Genomic DNA, 18,842 nt, shown 5'->3' on the forward strand with positions numbered 1-18,842 from the left:
GATGCTAGGTGCAGGGAATGTTCATGGTTCAACTTTTGAATAGATAATTTACAAAGGAGAAAAATATATACATTGCCCCTAAACAGCAACAAGTTAGCCACTTTTTAAGCTAGGTGTCCTCTTCCACTGGAACTCTCCATGACATCAGTACTTTTGCCAGTTCAGAACGATGGGCAAGAGGCATGCACTCCTCAGGGGAGGGTTACAATAAAGCAGCACACTGGGCTGTGGAGAAGCACAATCTCCTCTGTCCTAAGGCACTCTTGTTTATACACAGGAGTGTCTGGGCCCCTTCCTGGGGTTCCCTAGAGACCAACGCAATATTTAAAAACATCAGCAAGTCAATGCAGATACAATTCACTGTGCTAATCCAAGTAACATGTGCTATTCTAAAACCATGTAATCAAACATAGTTCTCTCAAAGAGAACTATATTAAAATATATTCAAGGGGAACAAACATAGAGGCCTCAGCAGACTGGCGTCAAGAGACTTAATAGTGCTCTGTGGAGAAATTAAGAGTATTCCTGAAATATGATTTAAATCAAATGTTAACATGACTTTCTGGTATATCATTAAAAAGTGAGTAAAGGAAAAAAGCAACTATGAAAAAAACAGATTCTGTTGGGTACTTAACCTCCCTCATCAACAACTTAATATTTTTACCTTATATTTTATTAAAGGGCCTACTCACTAACAAGCCAAAAGCTTATCATATATTTTTCTAATTTTATCACCTTTTTCCAAAGCTCTGAATTTTAACTAAAAGCTATCAAAGACCTGATTAGATGGGAAGCTCTACAGTAGAACAGGGTAGCTAATTCATCAGCAAATTGAATTTTAAGTCTTACTCAAAATTAACTGAAGCAGACAATTACAGAATGTTTCACAGACGCAAAGGCTCTTCCTGAAATCAGCTGCCTAAATTAGTAATCACAGTAATTTGTCACTGCCAAAAAACTGTAATGTTTATACACAAGTGTGTCTGGGAGCTGCTCTTGACTCAATTAAAACATAAATGAGATTGCAGCAACATATAGCTCTGACATCCCAAGAAGCCAAAGTTTTCACCATATATACTGTGCAAGATTTAAAACAAGTGCAGATATAGAAAGAACAAGGCCCAGTATAAACATCTAAAACAATTCCTGTAAAAATGTGAACGCACCTTAGAAAAATGAGTATTTCAGGACCTTACTACACTAATTTCTTCAAATGGGCTTTCGAAGTAAAACCGTGTTTCCCCGAAAATAAGACCTAGCCTGACAATCAGCTCTAATGTGTCTTTTGGAGCAAAAATTAATATAAGACCCAGCATTCTATCCTATTCTCTAAGACCAGGTCTTATATTACAGTAAAATAAGACTATTAGGTTTTGCTCCAAAAGAGACATTAGAGCTGATTGCCCGGCTAGGTCTTATTTTCAGGGAAACGCAGTATTAAGTTTTTTTTCCCTCTCTTACTCAGGTTATTTACATAGGGGAACCTACTATGATCCAGTCTTTTTAGGAGAACAGAGGAGAAAGAGCCTTAAATAAACTCTTCTTCAAAACAAAAAAACCCAGGTAGAGGTAGTAGGTGTCCCTAGGTAAAATGGGCCCACGTGGTTGTTGGCTGGCTGATGAAATGAGATGTACCTAAAGTGCTTGTAATACTAAAACAGACTATATTATTGGAAGGAGTTATCCTACTACAGGCTATTTTAAAGGAAGCTGGGTGTTTCTGTTTTTCATCTTGGGGAGAATAGACAGGATTTTACGGAATGTTTTGTAAAAGAGTAACTTAGGTCCTTTAATCATAAACTACGTGGTCTGCCAATTTTACTTTAGTGAAATTATTTCCAATAAAAAGCATCCGAGACTTTTGGAACATTCAGACTTTGTAAACATAAAACACAGTTCAAACCACACTGCTGAACCAACATATCTTTGCAGGCGGGTTGATCTCCTTTATTAGAAACCATAGTCAAATGCAATCAGGAAGGGATACACAAGCACTTACTAAGCTACGTGTCCTCGGGTTCATTTCCTCTCCATGAGTGCTATATTTGAAAACTGCGAACAGATCGTACCTCCTGAGTCTTACTATAACCCCTTATGTCCACGTTCTATTTATACAACCCAGTGTGTATCTTATAATCCATTTGAAGTTTGAACTATTGAATTAAATTTTTGTTGTTAACTATATCATACATTGAAAACCTATAACCTAGAGGAGTAATATTAAAGAAAATGAACTTGAATACCTAAAAGAGTTCTCTCTACCCACTCTCCTCTCCTCTTCCAAAACAACTCTACAATTCTGTCATCATGGGTCAGGAAAACATACTGCTAATTATCAGACACCCATGCTGATGATACTTTTAAAACACAAAAGAGGCAGTTTAACAGTGGGTAAGAGTGTGAACTCTGGAGCCAAATAACCCGAGTTCAAATCCTAGCCCCAGCTCCACTTACAAGCTATATGACCTTGGGCAGGCTTACTTAACTTTTTCCTACCTTGGTTATTCATTTATAAAATGTGGAATAAACAGTGTTTATCTCATAGGGTTATTAGAAAGATTAAATTAAGTACTTATAACGTGCCTGATACATAGTAAGTATAATGTGTCAGCTACTGTTGCTAAAATCAGGAAGGTAAAACAAAATTCAATCACACTGAAACTTGCAGACTGGATTCTTTTCAAGGATATTACGCTTCTCACAAAAATCAATGTCAGTATTCTTACTGATTCCATGTTTTCAACGCTTCTCATTTACATTTTAGCTAGTCATAAGTGATCTGCTTCTAACTATACACTGACAAAACTACACTTCTAACACTGTCATGACTCTACTCCCATATTATCCAACATCTTAAATTTGTGAAAATATCTTACCTCCCCCACTAAACTTTAAGCATGAGGATGGGGTCATAACTTAAAAAAAAAAAAAAGAAAAAAAAAAGTCTACCTGTGGTAGCATGTACAGCCTATGCTAACGAAATAAACTGATTTTAATGGGTCTATTTCACCCGAAGTCAAATGTATAAACATCAGTAACCTAGAGGCCCGTGTACTCCTGGTGCTTAAATGTTATTTCAATCACAGTACACAAATTGGGTGCTGTGACTCATACTAGAAGGATAAAAGTGTGTAAATTACGCCAACTTGCACCTTGACAGACATATACATGGACTCCTCAATGCTGCGCTATATTCAGTCTCCTAAGTGCCTGTTTTTCCTACCTACGGACCAATCACCGCGGCCTTCTGAGTAGCAAGTCTCCTGACAACAGATCTATGCTCATCATTACCTTAAAAATACCGATTACTTTCTCTCGTGTGACTTCTTCCTTTTCCAAGAAGCTTTAAAAACAGCCTCAGAAAGGACACAAACAATGACGGTCAATTAATTTTGGACTGAACAGTCGGGTACCCTGGCTTCTGCCATGCATGGGGTTCTGTATGCTTACAGCGGAAAGACCTCATTCAGAAGACATGAAAGCTGTCTGCAAACACTCAGAAATTGCTGTGTAGAAGAGAGTACAGACTTAATCATGTTCCAGAAGGCAGGAGAAGTTGTAAGGAAGCAGATTTCTGACATAATACAAGAACTTTCTGAAAACTAGAGCTATCTAAAATTGGAAAAGGGACTTGTGTGAGGTAGAGAATACTGTATCACTAAAATGTTTGTAAGTAGAAGACTGCTTTTTAGGAATGATGCAGAAAGGTAAGTATTTGATAAAGAGTTGGACTACATGATCACAAACCTCCTTTTCCAACCAAACCTCCTTGGATTTTCTTAACCCTCAGTCTCAAGTGAGGGCCTGAGGCACAGTACGGACACCTGCCCGATGGTGCAGGGTCTGTGAGCTTTGTGACCCCGCATGTCCTATCCCCATGTGTCCGACTTTAGGAACTAGAGATCCATCACCCCTGACCCCCAACCCACCAAGTGAAGGATAGGAAAATTATAACAACATTGGTTTCATCATTGTATAATTATCTCTAAAGTTCAGAAAATTCAGAAAAACGAGGAATGACGGAAAATGGATACTTGGAGTCTAATAACTCATCTACTATACCAGGCCTGCTATTAGAACTACTACTTGAGCGGTAAAATTAACTTGATTTAAAATAATCATATTTGTTGCATATACTCACTGAGAAACTAAGAAAAAACTCATAAAGTGAGTAAAATATTTTTTAAAGCAAAAAACATGAATGTTAGAACAGAAATCCTGAAAGTACATGGAAGTGCATGTTTGAAATTTCCATAGTAAAAACTTAAAAAGAGCCCCTCCAGAAACAATAAAACTCAACTTTTAATCAACATAGACATGATATTGGTGTAGTTTTTAAGGACAGGTAGTGGTTTAGCACCCAGTTTATCCAAATTCACCTGGACTCAAATATGAAAATATTTAACTGCTAGTTAACATCTCACATACACTCTAAATTTCAGAGGAAAAGTTCTTAAGCACTATTTAGAAATAGTTTCATTACCCAAACTGAGTAACACTTCACTGGAAATTGGGGTTGAAAATGTTATCATATAGTAGGTTTTCTTTTTTTTCATCTAAGATGCATAGTGATTTTCTATCGGACTCCAGTTATTCTAGTCCTAGCCTTTTGTAAAATGAATTTGTTTTGAATAGTCCAGAATCGCTTTTAATAAATTAGTTTGTTTCCTCTATATTCTTAGGATTTTCAAAGCCTAGAAAAGTTATTTATCTTATTTCTATTTAATAGCTAACACTTCTACTAATAGTGAAAAAAGATGCAACATTAGTGTAGCATTAGCCTAGGAGTTAAGTGATAAGATTCTAGTCCTGGCTCGAAACTTATTTTACATTAAACATGTCACTTAAACCTTCTGGGTCATGGTACTCACCCATAACACAACTCAGACTCGATGATTTCAGACTCCATCTAGTTCAGGTGTGGTACAATAGTGTGACCCCCATAGTGAGGACACCCCTTCAATCTGGTAGGTACTAGGTCCTCACGCTAGCTACCACGATGCAGTACTATGGATGAACCCACACAGGGCGTGCAAGACCCGGAGTGTGTAAGCAAACGTGATTTAAAAAAATAATACTGGCTTGAAGTATGGGTTAAATATCAAGAGCATTTATTTTCTTGTCTAGAAAGCATCAACACTATATGCTGCAAATAAAGCTCAGAAAAGTTGTAAAAAACTTACAATTCAACCAAGACAACTAACTCTGCTGACTCTTGAACAGAAGGGGAAATTCCGAAACCGTAATTCCTTGACACCCAATGTCTATGGCACCCATACTTCCCCCAGCCATTTATGTACCAGATGAAGCTGTTACTTGCATGGCATACTGAAATCCAGAGTATGGGATAGAATGTCCTCTTGGTTAAATCAGGACAGATTCAAATGAAGCACTTGAGAAAAGTACCTTCCGTAGTTAACGATAATCTAACGAGATTTAGCTAGAAGGATAAATGTTTGTGTTTCAATGTTTGTATTGCATATGTAAAACATAGTTAATTCCGTAACTCTAACACCACTGAATTCTCATAAATGGTGACATACCATTAGTATTTCAACAGCCCTGCTTTATGAGTCTAAAACTAAGCTAAGCCAAGTGAAAATATGGACTTCTTTTGTAAGATGTTTAGTTTATAACTATATCAATGAAAGTAAACAAGGAATCCCTCCAAAATTTAGTAACAAATGGGCCATGTAGTACAAATGTGATATACTGACAAACTAGCAGCTTTCAGAAACAGCAATACTAAGAAGTGCAGCTATTAATGCCTCAGTTGATTCACGTTGTAAAAAAACTGCCAGGAGAATGTGAACTATCTAAATAAAATTAGTGTCAGTATGTTGGAGAAAGATATCCTGGGTACAAGACAGGAAAAGGAATACAGCCCTAAAAGATGCATACAGATAAGCAAGTAATTGGGGGGAAGAGGGTGAAGAAGGGGAACAATTGTATTTAATTTATAGCTCAACGAATTCAAAGATAACACTAGTAGTATAAATCTACAAAATGATTGTGAACCAGAGTTTGGGTTTCTTTAAAGAGCCTGACTAAGATGGTGTATATGTAAGAAAATTGAATGGAGATGTAAAGCTGGCATTGTGGCACTGTGAAGATTTAACCACAAATGCTTTCCCTATTTAAATATTCCAATCAGTACTGTTAGTACACGTACCTCGGAGAATTCTTTCCTCATGGCAACGAAGAAAGTCCCAGATTCTAACAGTGCCGTCATCAGAGCATGTAGCAAATTTATTATCCGTGGGTGAGAAACTGTTACATGAAGACACACAGCAGGGGAAAGAAGTCAGCATTTAACAGATTACCTGCACTTCTCAGACAGGGAAAAATAAAAACAGTGTGCTGCGTTATAAATAGAAGAGGGAGGTATCCAACAGTGAAGGCGCCTTAAAGAGAACGTTGTCAGCTAACAATTGCATCTCATCAAAAGAAGAATTCAATAGAGTAGTTGCTTCTTAGGGTTCCATCACCAGTATCAGAGCACTTTACAAGTGTATTATTACTACTAACGCTAGCCATGCCCCCCATAGCATACTACTTCCTATCGTACCAACAGAAAACATGGAGCTCGTTTAAGTGTACAAACTAAATGAATTGTTTCTGCAATATTCCTGGAAACAGTCTCTTAAATCACATAGGAACACTGCTCAAAAAGTTAGCATCAGCTTCTGCCTCAAACACTTCATGAACTAACAAACTGAAAAAATTCGGGCAGGCTATTTAAGGACTGGATGCTAAACATGCCTACATAAGATGTTTCCCAATTTATTTAAAAGATCTGTGGGAAAACTTTCACACCTTCTTCCTGGCGAGCTATTCCATAAATGTTGCACCTTTTGACGAAAACTTGAACTTAGGGACATTCAGACCTGTGTTTAAAGCCAAAGGACCCGCTGCAAAGGAGGGAGCCATTTTTTCCTCCCTGTGGTGAGATCAGATCATCGAGCTTCTCATCTAACTCTAAGAACTCCCTTGAACTTTGAAATCCTGTGACTAAGAAAGGACCCACTAAAAACTCAATGGATGGGCAAAGTCTTGGCAGAGCATGTTATCCAACAATTTCTGTTAAGATTCTGAAAGTAGAAATGGTGACTACAGTGGGTGGTGTTTCTATAAAGATGCCGACCCCCGACCACACATGGGTGGCACACCATGAAGAATGCTGCTTAGCTTTATTCTGAGGCTGCAGCAATTCTTCAGGCTGGTTTCTGAAACTTTCTTCTTCCAGTTTTACTATACATATCTCATTGATATGTAAAAATATACAGCTCACTGAAAATATTTTAAATTCCAATTATCCATTTGCATAACTGACGTTATCAACAGTGAATCAGAAGAAAATCCTAGAGTCTTCTTGACAATGGTCTGCTTACAGTTTCAAAGCTTGAAGAACCCATTCTTTACTCCATTAATGTGTGCCATATCCAGGCTTACTTGTGAGTTTTTGGACCTACTATACTTTCCTTTGAAGTTGTGGCATAACCAAGCCAACCAGGTCTTCACTTAAGCCTTTAAGCCTTTTTTTCTTGTATTTTGTGTGAACTTGGAAAGTGTTTACTGTAGGCTTTAGATTTTATTCAGTTGTATAATTAAAGACTGAATTCTTTATTTGGAATGAAATATTCTTGTCTTACACAGTAGGTAATAAAAAGGAATGACGTATACACATTATTAACCATAAATGAAAAGAGAAAACCAGTGCAAAATGTGGCAGACAATACATCGCTAACATATTGTAAAGGCTGATACCAGGACAACACTACTTCAGAAAGGTGCCAGCAAAATGGTGAATGTGTAAAAACAAAGAAAAATACTGTGTTTATAGGGTGCAGAAAATTTCCCAGATTCTGACAGAGCCCATGCATCTCTGCACCCAGAATACACTTAGAGAGTAACTGAACCATGACAATAGGGACTACAGAAAATGGTATATTGTGTATAAACCTGGCCTCTCTAATCGCCTCCTTATGTGCCTGGAACATCTTGACGTTGTTCATGTTCGATTGCCAGTATTTCACATATCCTCCGTGATCTGCTGTCAACATCCACATGTCATTATGCGACCAAGTCATGGCCCTGACTGGGCTATCGTGAGCCTGTGAAAACATAAAACATCTGTAAACATTATATGCAGTAATATATGTTGGAAGGCTTTATAGGAGTATATATTAACTCAACACTGATTTCTCCAATTGTTAAGTTTAAAAGGCCAACAAAGTTACTTAACAGTACCACAGAAAGATGTTACCATCTGATGATTACTGTTACCTGTAATATTGTTTCAAAATTGAAAGTGAGTCCATTCCACAAGGTGAACTCTCCACTAGAAGCTCCAGTGACCAACCGTCTTCCTTCTGGAGTCCACTGGGAAAGAAAAGAAAATAGGTTATAAAAGGCCACAAATCCTCAAGACTAAATAATTTTAAAATACTTAGAAAGTCTTTATTTACAAAATATCCAACAACCGACATTAAGTAGCTGATACCGACTTTTCTTAAGTGTAGCTCAGACTTATAAGCAAGTGTTCTGTCAGAAAAGAACTTCATTAACACTGCAGGGAAAGCTCTAGTACTTTAGCTGACTAAATTAAAACTGGTAAGTGCATTATAAGTACCTTGCTAAGTTCCACAGGTCTATGTACTCTATCTAAAGAGCATTTCAAAACAAAATCTGCATCGACCTAATTTTCATAGAATACATGGCAGACTACATAAATAAGACAGATGGCTGGTCACCAGAAAAACTCAAGGACTGACAGCTAGTGGACTAATTCAGGCAGAAAAGTTACCAGTGTTTGATGAAAAAACAGCATTAACAATAAGTTCCAATTTAAGAAACATTTAACTGGAAACTAAATGTACTTAAAAAAAAAAGTTTTTCAGCTCTCCTCCATTCACAGTATCAAGCAGTAACAAGTCTTATGCTGATCTACTCTCAAAAAAGATGTAATACAATAGATTCATGACTAACACTACACCAATATTTTAATGTCACAATCTTCATACTGAAAGGAATCTGTGACACGTTTATTAACTCAAAACACAACATATTTTTTCTTCTATTTTATTTTCAAGTTTCTTTTTGCTTAGAAGATGTAAATACACAAGATGTCAATACAACAAACCTGTTTTCCAAAATAAAAGCTGTGACACACTTGAAAAATACCAGTGTGCTTATAGGAACAGGAGGATGGTAAATTAAGCAGAATGGACAACAATTTGGCTTTTATTACTTACCTGTAGATTGTGATTTTAATTATTATGAATAAAATCCTCTGTTCTGTTATCTGCTATGAATCCCAACCCAGTAAATACTACAGGCAGCCAAAATGTAGGCAGGATCCAGTTTTTATGTCTTAATACCTTCTGATTTGAACTATGCCTCTATATGTGCACATTTCTCCTAAGATCTTTTAGCTTCATCCCCAAATGAGAAATTTACTCGTCTAACAAGGTACCAGGATACAGAATGCTCTGATATTATTCACTTCTAAAAGGTGTTCTGGGTTATACTAAGAGGATACTGAAATTAGCTGCACATCATACCCCTTTTACCAAGTGCATTGTAAGTATCTTGCTAAGTTCCACTGGCAAACAAAATTATCCTCTTAACACAAAGGCCACTGAAATAAGTGTTTCTTGACTGATGTTTCTACTGCTTTAGGCCTCGGAAGCGAATAGGAGGCCTCAAACTGACTGTACCACTTTTATAGAGATCAAATCAGCATCTTGTCCCGTCCTTCTCAGTTCCCAGCGCTGTCTATCACACCTCTCTCATCAGAGGACTGACTTACTCTGCTCATCTGCCACAACGTTTGCTATTATTCTCTTTTCTCTGTCCCTTTTTTTTTTTTCAATTCTTGTTTGCTCAACTTTGACTATTAACTATCCTACATTTCTAGACTTGATATTGTGCATTGTCACTTAGGAAATTACAAAGAAAATGATTATACTATTATCTATGGGAATATTATAATAACTGGATGCCTGGGAAACAGAGATGACAAGACTTTTTATTGCAAACCCCTTCAAATTTTAATATTTTGAGCCATATCAATGTACTATTTATTTTTAAATTATATTTGAACAATTTCAGTGAAATGTCTTATACTGAGTACCTCCTATGTACCTTCATGGAGCTGACAATTATGGTCTACCATTGGTCTTCAGCTCTTCTCAGATATTTTTCTTTCTAGTGACACCTAAGAGTTTTCATTTACCTTGAGATGTCACTTTCTAAACAGCAACAAAAGCATTCCTGTTCAAGAGCAAGTCAGAGACCTGCTGCAATATATATCCATGGCCAGGCCAGCTCAGAAGGAATTCTATGGAAATTGTAACATGAAGAAAATAATCCAAAAGTAGTATCTTACTAAATGTGGAAACAGTGGATAAATAATTGGGTATTCCAAAATAAAATTATTAGCAATACACTGATTTTTATCCCAGATATACATTTACAATAATGTTTAATTTTCTTTGTCCTGTTAAATATATTTACAGATTAACTCAGAATTAATTTTTCCAAAAATACCCAAGAGAATACTTACCCTAACAACAAATACTGGACACTTTACTTTATTTGTTGATGTTCGAACAAATTTTGTTGTTACCGCATTCATAGGATTATTCAACATTCCTATAGGTGGGACGAGCTATTAAAAAAAAAAAAAAGAAAAAAATTGGGTTTTAAGAGCTCCTGATTGTATATGGGGCATAAACCTGGGACATGGCAAAGTTATTATTTCAACATTCAGGACTACACAGGACTTTCAAGAAAATTATAATAACAGATTATAATTAGTCTATATTAACTAAATGAAGAAAACCGAGATACAGGCAAGTTAAATGCCCATTACTACTAAACAATAAAATCAAGTACCAGATTTCCCCAATTACTTCTCAAAGTCAACACAATTAAGCATGTTCACAATAAGCCAAATTTAAAATTAACTTTCCTGTTACACAGACTTTGAGGCAGTGCAGTATCTTGCTGGACACTGCTGTTTTAAACCATACATCAAAAGTTCACTGTCGTTAGATTAAAAGGAAAAATTTGAGTTGAGATAAAAAAATGAAAAATAACCCTTGGTTTACACAGGTATGTTATATTATCCCTTTACAAATGTCTTGTTTTAACTATAAAGATGTCAAGAGATAAGTCCATGTTTGAATTTGAGATCACATATGTTCAGTTCGCATGTCCAAACAAAGAGGTGTGATGAAGCTAGATGACACATCTCATACTTACATCATTGTAATAACCTGCATCAGGCTGAATGGCCCGCATATCTCTCTGGTCTCTCTGCCATATTCTATTCTGTTAAAAATAGATTAATTAATCAATTGATATATGATCTAATTGCATTCAATATGAAACTAAAGCAAATATTAACAAAATGCAAGCTGTTATTAAATGGGGGAAAAACAGATTTAAAACTTATTCATTGTGTCCTAAAACATGTTAATAGGTTGGCATCGTATCCTACTGACAACGCTTAGAATTTCCCTCCTTTCCTTACACTCATTACCCCCAACCAATCACCCAAGATGCTGCTGACTCCAACACACTGTAATAAAGGAAAAAGGGTAAGGGGTAGAGAGACATTCCTAATTCCTTCAAAATCCTCAACACAAAACAATTCCTCTCAAACTCTCCTAGTCTACTTTTTCCAACTAAATACATGGAAAAGCCTAAATCTGTCTTTACCTTTGAATGAATTTTTTCTCCTACCATGTTTTCCTGAAAATAAGACCCAGCCAGCCAACCAGCTCTAATGCATCTTTTGGAGCAAAAATTAATATAAGACCCAGGTCTTATATAATACCGGGATCTTATATTACATTACATAAGGCACCAGTCAGTCCCCAGTCTTATATAAGACCGGGGTCTTATATTAATTTTTGCTCCAAAAGACGCATTAGAGCTGATTGTCCGGCTAGGTCTTATTTTCAGGGAAACATGGTATGTGCTGGCAATATACTAATTATGCCCAATATACATATAGGTCACTAACAACAGGTCTCAGGTAATGAAAAGCAGACTAATGTTCTCCCTGGGAAGCCAGAGCAGACCAAAACCCAATTAAAGCAATAGAAGTTAGTGATGAAAAGCAAATCACAGAGGCTAATTCCTACATTAAGACAACCAAATAAAGAACTCAAAAGGGAGAAACGTCAATCTGACAGAGATGTCGGCAAACCCTACTCTCCCTTTATTTGCCATCTCAGAGGTGCTTTCCCCTATAGGACGGACTGTGGCAAGCGCTCTGCCCTCAAGCAAGTGGAGCCCTTCTCCCTAACTGAAAGAGCTACCTACCTCCCCCCAGGGACTGGGCGAGTCCAGGTTCCTAGTGCCAGTGTCTCAGACACGCAAAGGTGCTCTTCTGAAAGGACGTTCTCATGGAAATATTCCTATGTTGGGAGTCTTTTTTAACATTTCATATACACTATGGGTTTAACAAGAATTTTAAGGCTAGCCTAAGTATTAAGTATTAAAGTACCCTCTTCTGAGATTTGTTGTGAACCTTCAGAACAAACCTTATTTCTAGGAATCTAACTTCAATAATTTTTGTGAAGATGATTCATGCAAAGATTTTTTTAAAAAGTACTGGTGATTAGTCTCATTTGAAATCGTACAGATATACTTATTATCCTGCATTAAAAAAACTTTCTTCTTTTGAAAAAAACCAAAGTTTGGTCACCTGAAGCACATGAACTGGACTTACCTCCAAATACTTAATTACAGATGGATTATAGTCTATAGTTTTTCGGTTTACTGCTTTTCTCATTCGTTTTCCATCAAAGGTAAGCTGTTGCATTGCTTGCTGCTGTGCAAAATCAGGTCGCTTATAAAACAGCTGTCGAGGTGCCTGGTGTTGGAACCTTGGCATATGGAAAAAACGAGGAGGAGAACCAATTTCCGTAGCCATGGTGATGTTTTCTTTCTAGGACACTAGGGTAGGGAAAAGGTACTTTCACTACAAATATCAGCAATGAAAACATTTTCAAATGAACATTTTTACACTTCTCTTCCTTTTTCTAATATGCATCATTTCTAGCTTTTAGTCAACTTATTTACAAAATGAATTCTTAGATTTAATGGCAAAGACCAGTTATACATTTGAAAAAGGCCAATTCACAGGATAAGTGCTAATAAGCTCTGGTTATAAAATTCAGCCTGGTGGAAGGAAAAAAATCACAATCTGTAGCAACTTGAAGTGAGTGGGTTGTGTGCTGTGCATTTGGGGGTGGGGGTGATGGGGAAGGGGAGGAATCACTAAAGTAGAATCACTGAGAACTGTTCGCATTTTTAAAATGAAATTTTCATTAGATGTTTGATGGTAAAACAATTATTTTAAGTTCATCCTAAGACACTCATTTTATAGAAAAGTCACTAAAAATTTTTAAGACCTGACTTCTGTCTTTTTAAATTTCCTAAGAATCACGTAGAAAAAGGAGTAAGTTATCCTACTTCATATGAATGCTAAAAGTACAGGTATATAATTTCAGGTCTCAAGTAATGTATTGCTCAGTATGTGTATTTATGTATTTATACAGGCAACATTAAGCTAACATCTGAACAGAAAAACTGTTAAGAGCTTATAGTTTTTCAACTGTAAAACTCTCCAATTAAAGTTACATTCCAATAATACACTTATGCATGATTTAAAAACACATTTTAAGCATATTTTAAAAATCAAACCATGAACACACACAAAGAATGTTAGCAAGACCATCTGTAATCATTCTCTGCATGGGGTGGGAGACACTTCGATAGAATGTGATGGTTAATTTCTCAGTCTTATTTTTCTATGTAAAAGTAGTCTATAAATGAATTACAACAGCAAACACCCAGGGTTTTAGAAGATTGGTCATTTGTAATTTTTAAATTTGAGCTTCTTGTCATCAGATAGTTTTTTAGGTAATATAAATTATTCACTTCTGGATTTCACATACAGAGAACTCAGAAAATAAGTCTATAATCATAGTGCTTTCTCACTAACACAATGTAATCAATAGCATCAAAATACTGACTATTTGGACAGTGTTGGCACTAGCATATGTTTAATAAATTCCACCTCTGCATATTTAAAAAAAGAATGTTAATTAATAGTATTTCCACAATTCTTTTTGTTTTAAAAGAAGGAAAGACTGTACTCTCCATTTTTCTACATTCCTAACATATGCTTTTCCTTATTCAAGAAATTCCTTAATTTAAGGACATGAAAAAAATGTATGATTTCCTTTGTATGAAAATATTCTTAGTACCATACTACCTCATTCATCTTTGTGACTTTAGTCTGTCCTGAAGCCACTGAATAACAGTAATGAGGAGGAGGAGGAGGAGCTGTGAAAAGATGGAGGACAAGTCCTGACTCCCACAGCATCAAAAATAAATAGTGCAATAAAATATGCATTTAATACCTACTATTTCCACTAATCTGGAGCAATCCCAGAAGGTCTCAAATGTTCATTTGCAGTAAGATGGAAAACATTCTATCTCTTAAGGCTGTGTGTGAGTTAAATTAGAATATATAAAATGCACTAAAGTATTTGACTTAATAAAAAAGTTGGTGAAGGAATCTGTTTACTCAGCTAAGCCATGAATGCGACTAAGTTTCAGCATCCAGTTTTCAACTAATGCTTCCATTTAGACATCAAGACCAGTAATTCTAAAAGTATGTATGAAAGGTATATTTTAAAATTACTATTTTTTTCACTTTACAATCATAAAATATCTCATTTTATTCTAATAAAATTATCCCAATAGTCTAGTTTCTAATATCAATATCAAATGAGAATAAAGATTGTTACACATATCAAAGGAGGCTTCAAACTTATTCAGTCAAGAAAGGAATGAAGTACTGACACAGGCTACAAAATGGATGAATCTCAAAAACATTCTGTAAGTGAAAGAAGCCACACGAGAGATCACATATTATATGATTCTACTTATACAAAAAATCTAGAACAGGCTAATACAAAGACAGAAAGCAGATTAGTGGTTGCCAGCACAGGCGGAAGGGAGGAAAACGGAATGAGATTTCCTTTGGGGGTGGTGAAAATGTTTGGGAACTAGATAGAAGTGGTGGTGGCTACCACACACTGTGAATGTACTAAGTAATGCTGAATTGGACACTTTAAGATGGTTAAAACCGTGAATTTTGTTATGTGACTTTTACCTCAGTTAAAGAATTTAATCCATTGGAAAAAATTTTGCTGGAGGGTAGATGAAACAGTAACAGAAAGGTGATGGTGCTGAAGTTGGGTGCTGGGTCCATGGAAGCAAAGCGCTACCCAAAAGCCAAATCAAGGCTCTACTTAGGAAACTGACTGAAGTCAAATGCAAAATAATCAGTACGTTGTTACTAACACTCCTGAATAATTCATATGTTCAACAGAGAAAATTATACTCCCTCATTTTAAACTTTATAGAGCATGGAAGAATCTTCCTGTGGAAAATTTGTTGAGTAAAATTTGTTCTGAAAAAGTCCTTTAACTTTTCCTTGAATGTTGTGTTCCAGATGGTCCATCAAGAAGAAAAACAAAAAAATACAATTATATTCTAAATCAAGACCCAACCCTAAAATAAAACAAAGACAAAACTCCTCACAATACAGTGACCAGTCTTCATACATGCCTTACACACTTCAGCTTCGCTTTCTGCAAACTGATAGGTATTATCCACCCCAACTCAAAATACAGCCTCTTAGTGGCTGTTATGGGCTAAACTGTGTCCCCCAAGTTCATGTGCAAGTCCTAACCTCAGAATGGGACTGTATTTGGAGATAGGGCCCTAATCCATATGACTAGCATAGTTACAAGAGGAGATTGGACAAAGACATGCACAGAAGGAAAGGCTATGAGAACACAGAGCAGGATGGCCACCTACAAGCCAAGGAGAGGGGCCAACTAGCTCACACCCATCTGGGACTCCAACACTGCGAGAATAAACCAGTTGTTTAAGCCTCCCAGTGTGTGGTACTTTGTTGTGGCGGCCCTAGCTGACTATTAACAGTGGCAGAGTCAGAGCAAAATCCCTGGGCCTCCTGACTCCCCTTCATCATGGGTTGCCAAAAGATTTCAGCAATAATGATACAACAGCTTTCTCTGAAGACAGCAGAAAACTCAACACATGAGGCTGAAAACTCTGACCCAGATAGAAAGAACCATCCATCACTCAAGTCACTAAGACTATCCTTCAGGCTTCACTCAGGACTATACTTCAAGGAATTATATAGGGCCAAATGCAGAAAAAGAAATAAGAACTTTATTTTTCATAAAAATAATTACTGTGATTTCTACTCACTGCAGTATTCACAATTTAAACTAGAACTCAGGCGTGTCCCCAAAGCATATTCATTTCATATCTGGCGTGGAGGCTGAGCGAGGGAGACAAAGGGGCTGGAGAAGGAGGGGCCAAGAGAGAGAAGCTGAGGTAGAAAGAGGACAAGTAATCTGCCTATGGTTACTAAATACATACTAACACTAGAACCAAATCACTAAGCTAAAAACTCCACCTGAAACTGAATCCATCGCGTCTTTCACACACACACAAGCAGTCAGCACGACTTTATCACGCAGGGCCCAGCCCGCATCAGGTACAGCAACACTGCTGATTCAGTGCTTATCACTCCTAACTTCAGCCTTTCTAGTATCTGGTCCCCATCTCGATTTTTCGCAACTACAAAGACTTCCTGATTCACGAAGTGCAGCATATCCTTAGCCCCCAGGTAAGGCAAACCACTCAGCTTCTCTGCACCCTGGAGAATGAGCTTAACAGAGCTCACTTCGAAGATCCTTTTTTTTTTTTTTTGAGCTTTTATATTTGAGTTTATTCTTCATTTAACTTTTAAAACACTACTATAGTTGAATATTAAAACAAAAACAATAGCCAAGTAGTGAGCATATTATGGTTGCAGTCCATCACTCATTCACTACTGCGTATCAAATGCCAGCAGTGAGTTACTCCCTGGCCCGATTGAGAGGTCTGACACTGCACACCACCCCTAGGATGATGGGCGTCATCCTCATATGCTTCTCCATTGTAATGGCTTTCTTGATTTGGGTCAAAGTCTACCAGTTCTGCCGGGTCCATCTCATAAGTCTCTTCTACTTCCTTCCTTTCAGGTAGGAGTTTTTCAAGCAAAGAGAGTTTATCAGGAGAGAGGAAACCATTCTCAGGGAAGTTTACCTTAAATTCGATGATCAGACGACCCTTTTCATATGGTCTACGATAAATCGGCATGCCCTCATTTAGCACACACTTGATATCGCCATGCTTGACAATCTGACCTGGATGGGAGGTGATGACTATGGTTCGGTTGTCGAGAGTAGATATTGGCTTTTGGAAGCCACACAATGCTTCAACCAGCTGTTCGTCCATACACATGAAAAGGTCTTCTCCTCGTCGAGTAAAGACAGCATGGTCATTCTGATCTAAAACGATGATAATATCTCCAGGCTCCAGTCCTGGTTCTTGGTATCCTTCACCATGGAATGTTATCTTCTGGCCATCTTTCATGCCTTTGTCAATGTGAACTTCTAGAATCTTCTTCTCTCGAACTATCTTCCTTCCATTGCAGCTTTTATATCTATCTTTAGGACTGATCCGTTCCCCATGGCCCTGGCACTCCATGCACACAGACTGAATTTGCTGAACCATTCCAGGTCCTATCTGATGAATTCTTATTTGCATACCAGTACCTCGACAGTTGGGACAGCACTCTACTGCTCCTTTCTTACCACCTCAGCCTTCACATTTGTCACAAATCACATTCTTTTGCAGAGCGAGTTTTCTTGTTGCACCATTATATAAATCTTCTAAGGTTACCGAGAGCTGATGTACAATGTTTTTACCTCTCCTTTCTCTCTGCATCCTTCCTCCTCCTCCAAAAAACATATCAAAGATGTCCATAGGGGAGCCAAAACCACCACCTGCTACACCTTCTTTAATTGCCTGTTCTTCACCTTTGTCATATAATTCCTTTTTTTTTTTTTTTTTTGCATCAGAGAGCACTTCATAGGCTTGAGAAATCTGTGTAAACTTTTCTCCTTCATTTGGATTCTTATCAGGGTGGTACTTCAGGCCAGTTTCCTGTAAGCCTTTTTCAATTCTTCCTGGGTGGCATTGGGTTTGACCCCCAAAACATCACAGTAAGTGGTTTCTTTCACCATTTTTGACAGCCCGTGAGAGGGCCGAGGCCAATGTGAGGGAGCAGGAAGGAACGCGTTGCTGTGCACACCTTGGGCAGCCGCCGCTCCTCCGCCTCTAGCCCAGCGTTCTGGAAAGTTCCCTCCTTTTTCTTAAAGATACTATTTTGCCAGTGCAGTGACTAGTCTGTTTAACAAAATGAAAATATCCAGACTTAGTTCTCCAACGTTTGTGTGCACAAGTCCATACTAGCACTGCAATTGTGCTTCTTGTCCCAACTACTATAAAATAATTACTTTTATAATCTTAGTCGTGCGGTATTACCAAAATCATATCTGAAGATAGAAAACACCATAAATGCTTAACGTCATTACAAACTTTACATTGTAGAACTGTAATATTAAACAATAACTCATTTTATTGAACCTAAACCTCTAATTAAATAAAAACAGTGTACAAGTACTAACACCTCAAAAACTGGAGCAACAATGAATAAATAGTAGAATGAACAGGAAGGGATTCATAAGAGAGGTGAGACTTAAATTGGAAATTATATAGAAAGATTTATTAATATACAATAGTCAGGCACACCAAAGTCATTAGTTACAAGCTGTGAACACACACACACTTGGGAATTGTTGAAACAGTTGAAAGATCAATGGCATGGG

General features: G+C 37.1%; 1 protein-coding gene and 1 pseudogene across 7 annotated transcripts in view; both read right to left on the reverse strand.

Moving 5' to 3' along the window:
• The window catches only part of WDR33 (WD repeat domain 33), a 105,348-nt gene that overhangs the window by 46,225 nt on the left and 40,281 nt on the right, over window positions 1-18,842 (reverse strand). For all 6 annotated transcript variants that reach the window (XM_081051884.1, XM_081051882.1, XM_081051881.1 and 3 more), the window contains exons 2-7: window positions 12,746-12,972; window positions 11,269-11,337; window positions 10,568-10,672; window positions 8,287-8,382; window positions 7,963-8,114; window positions 6,173-6,270 (exon numbers count right to left, since the gene is read on the reverse strand). In XM_081051884.1, the coding sequence (XP_080908010.1) occupies window positions 6,173-6,270; window positions 7,963-8,114; window positions 8,287-8,382; window positions 10,568-10,672; window positions 11,269-11,337; window positions 12,746-12,949 (724 nt within the window). In that variant the 5' untranslated portion in view covers window positions 12,950-12,972. The remainder of the gene's footprint in view (window positions 1-6,172; window positions 6,271-7,962; window positions 8,115-8,286; window positions 8,383-10,567; window positions 10,673-11,268; window positions 11,338-12,745; window positions 12,973-18,842) is intronic.
• LOC308498866 (dnaJ homolog subfamily A member 1-like) lies at window positions 16,945-18,197 on the reverse strand (annotated as a pseudogene). Its single transcript has one exon. The product of its transcript is annotated as a dnaJ homolog subfamily A member 1-like (transcript).

This window comes from Rhinolophus hipposideros, assembly GCF_964194185.1.
Source record: "Rhinolophus hipposideros genome assembly, chromosome: 6".
Classification (NCBI taxonomy): Eukaryota; Metazoa; Chordata; class Mammalia; order Chiroptera; family Rhinolophidae; genus Rhinolophus; species Rhinolophus hipposideros.